Below are 12,868 nucleotides of genomic sequence, written 5' to 3'. Positions count from 1 at the left end.
TTGCTGCGGGTCCACTCCAGACCCTGTGTCTCTGAGTATCACCAGTGGAGGCTGCAGAACAGCAAAGACTGACTAGAAAAAAATCACCGTGAGACTAGTGTTAAGCATGAGAACTAGGATTAAATGAAGGTTATAAAGAATAGTATGTAATGACTATATGTTTTGGCAAAGAAATATAATTCAGCTGTAAAAAACAGTGGGAAGAGCATATGCAAAAAACTTTAAAAACTATTTTCAGCCATCATACTTTTGACTGTAGTGTTGGTTTTGTTGATCAGGTATTTTCTGTGTATTGTGCAGCAAAGCAAATGAATAATTATACATTATTCTAATTTTGTTATCTCCTGTGTCCTTGAGAGCTAGGAATCTTAATGTGGAAGAAATTATATACTGTTTATATTTATATAGATGTAAGAAGGCTAAATCCTCTACTTCTGATTTGTAATTAGAAGTATCAGTATGAACTTGAGCTACTTTAATGTTATTTAAAAATAGTATATACCTTATATTTGTGTGTGTATATATATATTTGTGCATATGTATATGTATGTTAATCTGAGAATGTTTTATGTGTATTGTGGCATAAATCAAATGAATATTTATGTGATATTTTAATGTTGACATTTCCTAGCTATGTCTATGAAAAAGTCCCAGAAATGAACAAACCTAGTTCTGTGAATGTGGTCTTGAAATGCTGTTTTCTGCCTGGGCACAGTGGCCCATTCCTATAATCCCAGCACTTTGGGAGGCCAAGGCAGGTGGATCACATGAGGTCAGGAGTTCGAGATCAGCCTGGCCAACATGGTGAAACCCTATCTCTACTAAAAATACAAAAATTAGTCAGGCATGGTGGCGGGCACCTGTATTCCCAGCTACTCAGGAGGCTGAGGCAGGAGAATTGCTTGAACCCTGGAGGGGGAGGTTGCAGTAAGCCAAGGTTGTGCCATTGTACTCTAGCCTGGGCGACAAAAGCGAAACTGTCTCAAAAAAAAACAAGTAATGCTGTTTTCTACTAAAAGAAACCAGGGCTTCTTTGAGAAATCTTTGATTCCAGGTCTGGGGCATGAAATGTATAAAATGATCCTGGAACATTTTTATACCAGATACCAAGGAGGCTATTAACGACTGCTCGGTTCGTGACAAAGGAACTCAGGAACTGACTTGAAGAGGCTTTGGGTGACCAGCTATTTTAGTTTTACTACTGAAAGTCTTAAAACTTGGGAAACTTCTCAGTCTCAGGCAAAGTGGTTCAGTTAATCACTCTCAGAGGCTTCTGCTGGCCAAAATGGAACACTTTGAGCATCAATAAGGATAAGAGCCATGATGGGTTGGGCATCTCTTATTATGTTTAAATCCATTTCATAATGATATCAAAAAAAAAAAAAAAAAAAGCAAAACCCCAGAACACCCACCACCCCCCCCCCCCACCGACTAATTTTTCATTATTGGTGAATATTAGGAAATTATTCCTTCATTTTGAAAACTGATAAGGGAAAGATTAAGTATTTATTTTTACTTTTGGTGTGAACAATACTCTTAGGTAAACAAATAGTCAATGAGGTAAAGTTTATTTTTATAGAGAAATTTCATATGCTTGTAAATAAAGACAAAATTACAGAAATGGATTATTACTATTTTGCAGTCACTTATGTTTCAATGGATTTTGACATTGAATGTCAGTGGCTGATACTCAACACAAAAAGAGAGAAAATCATATGTCTCTTAAAATATACCACCCTCTAATGTTTAATGTTGCCAGAAATGCTAAACTTAAATCTGTTGAAGCTGCCCACATCCAACTACTAATTTACAGGTAATATAGAAGATAGAGGAACTTGTTAAACTGCATCAAGGGAATACAGTCAACAAAACCCAGTCTGTGAGAAACTTTAGGACAGATGATCCAATATATTCAACAAATTGCAATGAAAAAGAGAAGGTGAGAGAACAGATTAAAAACAGGAAAAATTAAACCATAGCACTTAGGTATTTGTACTTCAGTAATAAAAAAAAATAAAAGTAAGGAAGTGATTAATGTAAAAGAGTAGTGGTTTCTCTTGGTTGGCATGAAGGGTAATGGCACTGGGAGGGAGTACATGAGGGCTTCTGTGGTGGCTCACATGGTCCTGTCTCCTGATCTATGTGTTGCTTCTAAGTTCATTTAGCTGTGTATCTCTGAGTGTGGTTTTCCATGTTTGTGTTATATTTAGTAGTAAAAGTCTAAAATAAAAAAACAGGGAGGGAAAGGAAATTGATTGGAGGGGAGGCAGCTATATTGGGAAATGGTGAGAATTGATGCCTTATAGATCAACTTATAATAGCTTAGACTTATTAACTAAGGATTTTATTAAATGGTATTCCCAGAAGATTCAACATAATCTGTAAGTAGAGAGCCATTAAAGTTTACTAAAAAGGGGATTGGAGTGCTGAAAACTGTGTTTTTTTTTTGAGACGGAGTTTTGCTCTTGTTGCCCAGGCTGGAGTGCAATATCACAATCTCGGCTCATCGCAACCTCCGCCTCCCAGGTTCAAGCGATTCTTCTGCCTCAGCCTCCCAAGTAGTTGGGATTACAGGCATATGCCACCACACCCAGCTAATTTTGTATTTTTAGTAGAAGCGGGGTTTCTCCATGTTGGTCAGGCTGGTCTCGAACTCCCGACCTCAGGTGATCCGCCCGCCTTGGCCTCCCAAAGTGATGGGATTACAGGCGTGAGCCACTGTGCCCGGCCCAAAAACTGCATTTTTAAGAAGATAAATCTGGCTGGGTGGATTTCAATGAGAGACTTGAAAGCTAGCCAAGAAACCACTATGTAAAGGTAATGGTGATAAAGATGTGGATTGGGGTGATGCTTGTAGGAATAGAGGTAAAATAACAACTCTTGTTTTATGCAGTAGGATAGTTGGTAAGATTTGGTGACAGATTAAGTATGGTTGCTAAAAATAAAAACAGTAGAAATAAAGATTGCATGTTTTGAGAGCATACCCTTTGTTGGGTAGGATTAGGGAATTCTGGATGACAATCTTAGAGTAAGAGCTTAATTTCTTCTTACGATGTATTTAAAATCTCAGAGGAATGAGATTTTACGTTCCAAATTGTTTATCTAAAAATGTCAGTTCTAACAGGGAAGGTACTGATAATGTTTCCAGTGCAAGATATCCAAGTTACTGGTGTCGAATCCATACAGGTCTGCAGCAGCCTCAATTCTTGCCTCCCCAGAAGAAGAATTCGACTGAGGGGCATAAGGCAGAAAAAGAGACCAAGGCACATTTCAGAGCAGGAGTGGAAGTTTATTTAAAAAGGCTTTAGAACAGGAAAGAAAGAAAGGAAAGTACGCTTGGAAGAGTCCCATGTGGGCACTGAGGTCAGGTGCAGTGTTTAACCTTGATCCGAGGACTTGATAGCCTGGCTCCTTTCCCAAGATTCTTCCCTTAGGGTGGGCTGCCCACATGTCCAGTGCCCTCTTTACCTTTAAGAGGTGAGCACAGGCCGTGTGTTTAGGAATTTCTATGCATGCCTGCCTGAGGCTTTCTTCCTTTTTCAGGCGGAGTGCCCCCTGAAGGTCATATTCCACCATTTTGTGTCTTACAGCACATGCGCTGAAAGTGGCTTCTCCCTGGCATTTGCATTCAATTAACACGTTAATGCACCAGGCGTGGACCATCAGGAAATGTCCTCTACCTGGCACTGGCTGCCAATTTATCAGTTTTAGAGAGGCAATGTGATAACTTCTGAATCATCAAGTGATGTTCCTAGTGGGTGGGGCAATAGCCCTCTCCTGCCCCACTCTTGACTAACTACCTGCAACAACAGTGATTGTTTTTGTTAAGTGCATAGTTGGGACAGAGATACGAGGGTAACTTTTCAATGTTATTTCTTTTTATTTCTTGAATTTTGAATCATGTGCTTGTATTATCTATTCAGAAAACGAATAATATTTAATTAAAAGATAAAGATGCCCCAATTGTCAATTTCCATGGGAAAAATTCTCCTTTGGCATTCCTTTTTTTTTTTTTTTAATTTAAGTATTTCAGACTAGTTTCTCTGAAAAGCAGTCAGGTAAACATGTTTAATACTTGATTGGCTTTGACTTACATGTGTTTGTAAACATATGTTTGTTTTATGTTTGAGTATGGTGTATGCATACATACGGTGTATTGCTTGTGAGTGCATGAGTGTGGCTGTGTGTGGCTCTGGTGTATGTATTTATTTCACCCATAAAAGAACGTTTATACCTGGAGGTTCAGGGACCCTGGCTTCTCAGAGCTTTTAATTCTTATTGCCACCGTGTAGGATTTTTCTCCTTAAACAGGGGAGATGTCCTTGCTTCTCAGTTAGCCTTGGGACCATTCAAAAATGGTTGTGATGCAGCAGTATGGAATGTCTCTCTTTCCTTTGTAATCCCTACTGAGGCTGAAGATCACTACATGTTGGTTATTCAGTATGTCGCCCTCTACCACACTCTCCCTCATGCAACTGCTGTGAATCCAGCTTCTGTAATAAAGTGTCCTAAAATACATGAACCTTTATTTCTTATCTCAGCCTTTTGATAGGTAAAGACCTAGTATTAGATCTGGGAAAAGGAATAGGAAGTGTGTGAAATAGTTTTGTTTTGTTGTTTATGTACTTTCTCTTTTATAATTTATTAGTGATTAAAAATCACCACGCACGGTGGCTCACACCTGTAATCCTAGCACTTTGGGAGTCTGAGGCGGGAGGCTCACCTGAGCCCAGTAGTTTGAGAGCAGCCTGGGCAACATGGCAAAACCTCATCTCCACAAAAAATACAATTAGCCAGGCATGGTGGCACACGCCTGTAGTCCCAGCTACTTGGGAGGCTGAGGCGGAAGGATCGCTTGAGCCCAGGAGGTAGAGGTTGCAGTGAGGTGTCATCATGCCACTGCACTCCAGTTTGGGCAACTGAGCGAGACCCTGTTCTCAAAAAAAAAAAAAAAAAAAAGATTAGGAAAATAATGAAATTGAGAGAAGTTTTAAGACTAGTCCTGCAGGATATAGGAAAGAGAAGCTGGGACTGAAAATAACAGGAGGCAGTAGTAGGAAGCTGAGCAGCCTAGCATCGTGATTGTCAATTTTGGCTGCACATTGGTACCACCTGGGAATATTAAAAACATGAAAACATAACTCATGCTTGGTTCTAACCCATAGAGATGCTATTTTAATTGGTCAGGGCTGTGGCCTGGGCATTGGAACATTTTCAGTCTCAAGACTGAGAACCACTGGCCTAGAGAAGAAAGCTGGTTTAGGACTGAAAGAATCCTTGGCTCTCACAGTGCCTCAATTCCAAGTTCTCTCCACTTGGGATGAATTGGAGTTTATTGTAAAATGTAAATATAGTATTTCTGTGTGTTCCCTAGGACATTTGATGCTTTTTAAGACTTGCGATTATTTAGGTTTGTGGTTGGTGGGAAACAAAAAAAGCGTGAGTGAATCTTTAGCATCTGGAAAGAATGGGTAGATTCACATATTAAGCACACTGTGAGCCACTGTGTGTTTTTTTTTAATTTAAGTTCCAGGATACATGTGCAGGTTTGTTACATACGTAAACATGTGCCATGGTGGTTTGCTGCACCTATCAACCCACTGTGCTTGTTATTACTATTTATTAGTAGTAATAAAACTTCATGGATCAACTAACTTAACATTGTGATGTTTGCACAGGTTGCCTGTGATTTGCTTCGGAGGATTATTCGTATCTTGAATCTCAGTAAGAGACTCCAAGGACAACTGCAAGGGGGAAGTAGAGAGATAACAAAAGCTGCTCAGAGTCTCAATGAACTTGGTAAGTTTTTTTTTTTTTTTTTTTATTAAAAAGTTAGTAGAGATTTAAATATTTTTAAGTCACTTGATTGGTTGACTTTTGTTATCACCATTAGCAAGTACTGTTAAACAAATTTTTAAATAATTGGCTGTATACAATATTGTAGCACTTCTCAGAATAAGTACAATTAGTTGATTTCATTGAAATGCTATTTATTTTAATTATATAGTAAAATTGGCCTTTTTCATATACAGGTCTGTGAATTTTAATACATATACAGATTTATGTAAGCACCATTACAGTCATGATACAGAACAATTCCATCACTCCCCCAGATTCCCTCATTATCCCTTCACGATGACGCCTACCCGCTTCCGCTAATCCTGGCAGCCACTGATCTTGTCTCCATCATTGTAGTTTTGTCTTTTTGAGAATGACACATAAATGGAATTACAAAGTAGGTGACCTTTTGAGGTTGTCTTCTTGTACTCAAAATAATACCTTTGAGATTTATTCAAGTTTTGGGGTGTACTAATAGTTTGTTACTTTGTGTTTGATTGAATACCATTGTATGAGTAGCCTGCAGTTTGTTTATTGATTCACTGATTGAAGGACATTTGTGTTGTTTCCAGTTTTTGGTGATTATGAATAGGTGTACAGGTCTTTATGTGAAGTTTTCTTTTCTCTAGGAAATATTCTAGAGAAATGCTGTTTTTAAGATGATAAATCCCATGCTGATACTATGCCTAGAAGATTTAAAAAATTTTTTTCTTTGTTCATTCTTTTCTCAGACATTTATTGTAGGACTTTGACAGTCAAGAGTTTAATGTTCATGGTTTTGACTATTAACCAGCTGCAAAGTCCATGATGCAGCAGTTCATAATTTTTCAGGCAAAATTTTGAATAGCTAGTGAGTGCACATAGAACTGCCCAACACTTTTAATGTGGCTTGGTGGTTTTCTTCTTTTCACGGGGTACCCACTTATTTTTCTGAAGTGGATATATGTAGTGGCATTTGTACTTTGTAGGCTCAGAAGTCTTTAATTGTATCCATTTCAGATATCAAGAGTCTGCTTACTCTTGCTATTGTGCTTTGAAAGCAGTTATGCCAAAATAGTATCAGAGAAATGTGCATTACATGTTCTTTCTGAATTTTCCTGTCTTTGATTTTTTGATTATATAGTCATGCTATGCCGTAATGCTTATTCCATATTTTTTGTTAATCAAGGAAATCCTTCACAAATAATGCTTCAACAGCATTGCAATTGTGTACTGCTGAAATACAGGTTTTGCTTAGGAAAATCATTGGGAATATCTCTAACTTGTGATTTAGTAGGCTTGGAAAGTGTCATATAAAAAGTTGAACTTTTAAGCTGGGTATGGTGGCTGGTACCTGGAGGCCCAGTTACTTGGGAGGTGGAGGCAGGCAGAATTGCTTGAGGCAAAGAGTTTGAGATCAGCCTAGGTGAACAGAACAGATCTCCTCTTGGCTCTAAAAAGTAAAAATTGAGAAGTAAAGAAAATTAAAACAAAAGTTGAGCATCATAGCCTGTGCCTGCAATCTCAGCTACTTGGGAAATTGAGATGAGAGGATCACTTGAGCCCACAAGTTAGAGGCTGCAGTGAGCTGTTACTGCACCACTGCTCTCCACCCTGGGTCACAGAGGAAGATCTTGACTAAAAAAAAAAAAAAGTTTAAACAGTGAGTAATGCTTGTGTGTTGTTTTCACAGTATTATCTAAACATAGAAGGGTAAAAATCCAAGTATCAGCCACTGTTTTGCTCTATCACATTTAATATCTGTGCACCAACAATAGTTTGTAGGATTGTGGAATCATTAAACATAGATGCATATTATTCCAAGGCTTATTATGGTTGTTTGTCATCACTGACACTCCTTCAGTATTAAAAAAGTGCTACATTTTGATTGGATTATGATTATAATTTCTTCTATGATTGACAGATTCTGTAATACAAATGGTCATGTCTTCGAAAAAAACAAAAAACAAAAACAGGCACAGCTGGGCACGGTGGCTCACGCCTGTAATCCCAGCACTTTGGGAGGCTGAAGCGGGCAGGTCATGAGGTCAAGAGATTGAGACCATCCTGGCCAACATGGTGAAACCCTGTCTCTACTAAAAATGCAAAAATTAGCTGGGCGTGGTGGTGTGCACCTGTAATTGCAGCTACTCGAGAGGCTAAGGTAGGAGAATCACTTGAACCCAGGAGGCGGAGGTTGCAGTGAGCCGAGATCCTGCAGCTGCACTCCAGCCTGGTGACACAGCGAGACTCTGTCAAAAAAACAAACAAACAAAAAAACCCCACAAAAAAACAGGCACAAGTATTGATCATAATGTTCTGAGTTAGTATAATGCAGAGTATAAAACCATTATCCTTCCAGTGTGCTGTTGGCTTTACCTAAAGTTTTTATAAAGATTGTTAAAAAGTTTTTGAGAAAATATAGTTCATGGTGGAATGATCTCAAAGTGGATTGTATTAATCTAATTTTTAAAAGCTTTGCAGATGATGTGTGATTTAATATTTGCAAAGACATCATGTCTTTTTTATTCACCACTGTAGTTCAGTCTTGACCAGTCCTGGCATTTATAATAAGGAGAAGCCAAGGAAAAATAAGTTGCTACATTTGGAATTAATATTTGAGTAAAAGTAATAATTTTGCAGTCACTATTACAGTTACACACATATACACTAAATGACACTTCTGTGATTGGAACTTCTCTAAAATTGTCAGTGTCTTTATCAGTATGGTTGTTTTTCATTAGAAAGCATTAGAAAGAATAAAATGATGAAGAGTAACAGTGTTTATACCATAGACCCTTGAAATTAACTTAAAAGCAATCTTTCAAACTTGAAAGGTTTGAGGCTTGATTTGGGACACCCAGATGAAATACATTGTTGTCTGGAAATTAAGTATATTCTATGAGACTGGGGTGTGGAGTGACTACTAGTGAATACAGATTTGTTTTAGGGTGATGAAAATGTTCTGGAATTAGATAGTGGTGACTTTTGTGCCACCTTGTCAGTGTACTAAAAGCCACTGCATTGTACACTTTGAAAGGGAGAGTTTTATGTTACGTAAATTTGAAATTCATCAGTGTTGTGTGTATTACTACCTTTGCCTTTTTATTACGGACTAGTATTCCATTGATACATCATAGTTGGTTTATCCATTTACATGCTGATGGACAATTGGGTTGTTCCTAATTTTTTAATATTATAAATTAAGCTGCTATGAACATTCATGTACAAGTCTTTGTAGGAACATATCCTTTCATTTCTCTTGGATAAATACCTAGGATTGGAATGTCTAGATCATATGGTAGGTATATGTTTAGCTTTTTAAAAAATTGCCAAGGTTATTTTTCCAAGTTGTTGTAATGTTTACATTCTTTTTTTTTTTTTTTCTTTTTGAGACAAAGTTTCGCTGTTGTTGCCCAGGCTAGAGCATAATGGGGCAATCTCGGCTCACTGCAACCTCCGCCTCCCGGGTTTAAGCAATTCTTCTGCCTCAGCCTCCCGAGTAGCTGGGATTACAGGCGCCCGCCACCATGCCCGTCTAATTTTTGTATATTTAGTAGAGATGGGGTTTCACCATGTTGACCAGGCTGGTCTTGAACTTCCGACCTCAGGTGATCCACCCTTCTCGGCCTCCCAAAGTGCTGGGATTACAGGTGTGAACCACCGTGCCCAGCCAATGTTTACATTCTTACCAGTAGTAGTTGAAAGTTCTACTTCCCCCTACAACCTTGCCAACACGTTACACTGTCTTAATTTTAGTCATTCTAATAGGTATGTCGTGAGTTTTCAAAAAAAGCTGTAATTAATAAAAGAGTTGAGTAAGGTTTCAGTATACTAGATACATATAGAAAAAATTAATTGTATTTCTGTATACTCTGTTAGCAACAAGCAATTGGAAATTGAAATTCAAAAATACCACTTATAACAGCATAAAAATATGACAGACTTAAGGATAAGTCTAACAAAAGATGTGCAAAACCTGTACACTGAAAACTACAAAATATTGTTGAGAACAAAGAAGACCTAAATCAATCAATCAGTCAATGTTGTTCATCAGTTGGAGGACTTAATATTGTTTATTAAGATGTACGTTCTTCCCACCTTGATCTATGAATTCAACAGAATTTCAGTTTAAATTCCAGGAGGCTTTTAGAAGTTGACAAGCTGATTTTAAAATTCATATAGAAATTCAGAGGATCTAGAATAGCTAGAATAACTTTTAAGAGAAAACAGAGTTGGAGGAATAACCCTACCTGATTTGAAGACTTATTACAAAGACTCTTTAAAGTAATCAAGACATAAAGATCAATGGAACAGAGATCCCAGAAATAGACCCACATATATATGAACAACTGATTTTTGACACATTTAGTAGAGAAAAAAATAGTCTTTTCAGCAGATGGTGCAGGAACAATTGGATCTCAATATGCAAAACAGTGAACTTGTATCCATACTTCATTTCATATAAAAATATTAACTCAGAATGAATTCGTGTCCTAAATGTAAAATCTAAAACTATAGAACTTGAAGTAGGAGACTCAGAAGATTTTTTTATTTTTATTTTTATTTTTTTATTTTCTTCTTAAATTTTTAATTTTACTTTAAGTTCCGGGATACATGTGCAGAACATGCAGGTTTGTTACATAGTTATACATGCGCCATGGTGGTTTGCTGCACCTATCAACCTGTCATCTAGGTGTTTTTGTTGTTGTTGTTTTTTGAGACGGAGTTTCGCTCTTGTTGCACAGGCTGGAGTGCAATGGCGCAATCTCTGCTCACCGCAACCTCCGCCTCCTGGGTTCAAGCGACTCTCTTGCCTCAGCCTCCTGAGTAGCCAGGATTACAGGCATTCACCACCACGCCTGGCTAATTTTGTATTTTTAGTAGAGACAGGGCTTCTCCATGTTGGTCAGGCTGATCTTGAACTCCTGACCTCAGGTGATCTGCCCACTTTGGCCTCCCAAAGTGCTGGGATTACAGGCGTGAGCCACTGCGCCTGGCCTAGGTTTTAAGCCTCACATGCATTAGTTATTTGTCCTAATGCTCTCTCTCCCCTGCCCCCTGCTCCCTGACAGTCCCTAGTGTGTGTTGTTCCCCTCTCTGTGTCCAAGTGTTCTCATTGTTCAACTCCCATTTATGAGTGAGAATATGCAGTGTTTGGTTTTCTATTCCTGTGCTAGTTTGCTGAGGATGAAGGCTTCCAGCTTTATCCATGTCCCTGCCAAGGACATGATCTCATTCTTTTTTATGGCTGCACAGTGTGCGTAGCACATTTTCTTTATCCAGTCTATCGTTGATGGACATTTGTGTTGGTTTCATGTCTTTGCTTTTGTAAATAGTGCTGCAGTAAACATACATGTGCATGTGTCTTTACAGTAGAATGGTTTATATTCCTTTGGGTATATCCCAGTAATGGGATTGCTGGGTCAAATGGTATTTCTGGTTCTAGACACTTGAGGAATCGCCACACTCTCTTCCACAACTGTTGAACTAATTTACATTCCCACCAACAGTGTAAAAGCATTCCTATTTCTCCACAGCCTCGCCAGCATCTATTGTTTCTTGACTTTTTAATAATTGCCATTCTGATTGGCGTGAGATGGTATCTCATTATGGTTTTGATTTGCATTTCTGTAATGATCAGTGATGTTGAGCTTTTTTAAATGTTTGTTGGCTGCATAAATGTTGTCTTTTGAGAAATGTCTATTCATATCCTTTGCCCATTTTGTGATTTTTTGTTTGTGTCCTTGTAAATTTGTGTAAGTTCCTTGTAGATGCTGGATATTAGACATTTGTCAGATGGGTAGATTGCAAAATTTTTCTCCCATCCTGTAGGTTTCCTGTTCAGTCTGATGATAGTTTCTTTTGCTGTGCAGAAGCTCTTTAGTTTAATTAGATACCATTTATCAATTTTTGTTTTTGTTGCAATTGCTTTTGGCATTTTCATCATGAAATCTTTGCCCATGCCCATGCCCTGAATGGTATTGTCTATGTTTTCGTTTAGCGTTTTTATAGTTTTGGGTTTTACATTTAAGTCTTTAATCTATCTTGAGTTAATTTTTGAATAAGGTATAAGGAAGGGGTCCAGTTTCAGTTTTCTGCATATGGCTATCCAGTTTTCCCAGCACCATTTATTAAATAGGGAATCCTTTCCCCATTGCTTGTTTTTGTCCAATTTGTTGAAGATCAGCTGGTTGTACATCTGTAGTGTTATTTCTGAGGTCTCTGTTCTATTTCATTAGTTACATATCTCTTTTGGTACCAGGACCATGCTGTTTTGGTTACTGTAGCCTTGTAGTATAGTTTGAAGTCAGATCGCATGATGCCTCCAGTTTTGTTCCTTTTGCTTAGGATTGTCTTGGCTATATGAGCTCTTTTTTGGTTCCATATGAAATTTAAAGTAGTTTTTTCTAACTCTGTGAAGAATGTCAATGGTAGTTTGATAGGAATAGCATTGAATCTATAAATTACTTTGGGTAGTATGGCCATTTTCACAGTATTGATTCTCCCTATCCATGAGCATGGAATGTTTTCTCATTAGTTTGTGTCTTCTCTTATTGCCTTGAGCCGTGGTTTGTAGTTCTCCTTGAAGAGGTTCTTCACTTCCCTTAGTAGCTGTATTCCTAGATATTTTATTCTCTTTGTAGCACTTGTGAGTGGGAGTTCATTCATGATTGGGTTCTCTGCTTGTCTGTTGTTGGTGTATAGGAATGCTTGTGATTTTTGCACATTGATTTTGTATCCTGAGACTTCACTGAAGTTGCTTATCAGTTTAAGGAGTTTTTGGGCTGAGACGATAGGGTTTTCTAAATATACAGTTATGTCATCTGCAAACAGACAATTTGACTTCCCCTCTTCCTATTTGAATACCGTTTATTTCTTTCTGTTGCCTGCTTGCCCTGGCCAGAACTTCCAATGCTATGTTGAATAGGAGAGGTGAGAGAGGGCATCCTTGTCTTGTGCCAGTTTTCGAAGGGAATGCTTCCAGCTTTTGCCCATTTAGTATGATATTGGCTATGGGTTTGTCATAAATAGCTCTCATTATTTTGAG

General features: G+C 38.1%; 1 protein-coding gene across 1 annotated transcript in view; it reads left to right on the top strand.

Annotated features, from left to right (window-relative positions):
• Nucleotides 1–12,868, top strand: part of COG5 (component of oligomeric golgi complex 5) — a 377,356-nt gene that overhangs the window by 30,991 nt on the left and 333,497 nt on the right. The window contains exon 6 of the mRNA XM_054494192.2: nt 5,679–5,799. Coding sequence (XP_054350167.1) covers nt 5,679–5,799 — 121 coding nt within the window. The remainder of the gene's footprint in view (nt 1–5,678; nt 5,800–12,868) is intronic.

Source organism: Pongo pygmaeus, chromosome 6 (genome assembly GCF_028885625.2).
Source record: "Pongo pygmaeus isolate AG05252 chromosome 6, NHGRI_mPonPyg2-v2.0_pri, whole genome shotgun sequence".
NCBI classification, from domain to species: Eukaryota; Metazoa; Chordata; class Mammalia; order Primates; family Hominidae; genus Pongo; species Pongo pygmaeus.
Note: the sequence above shows the minus strand (reverse complement) of the source record. Positions and strands in the feature narration are given on the sequence as shown.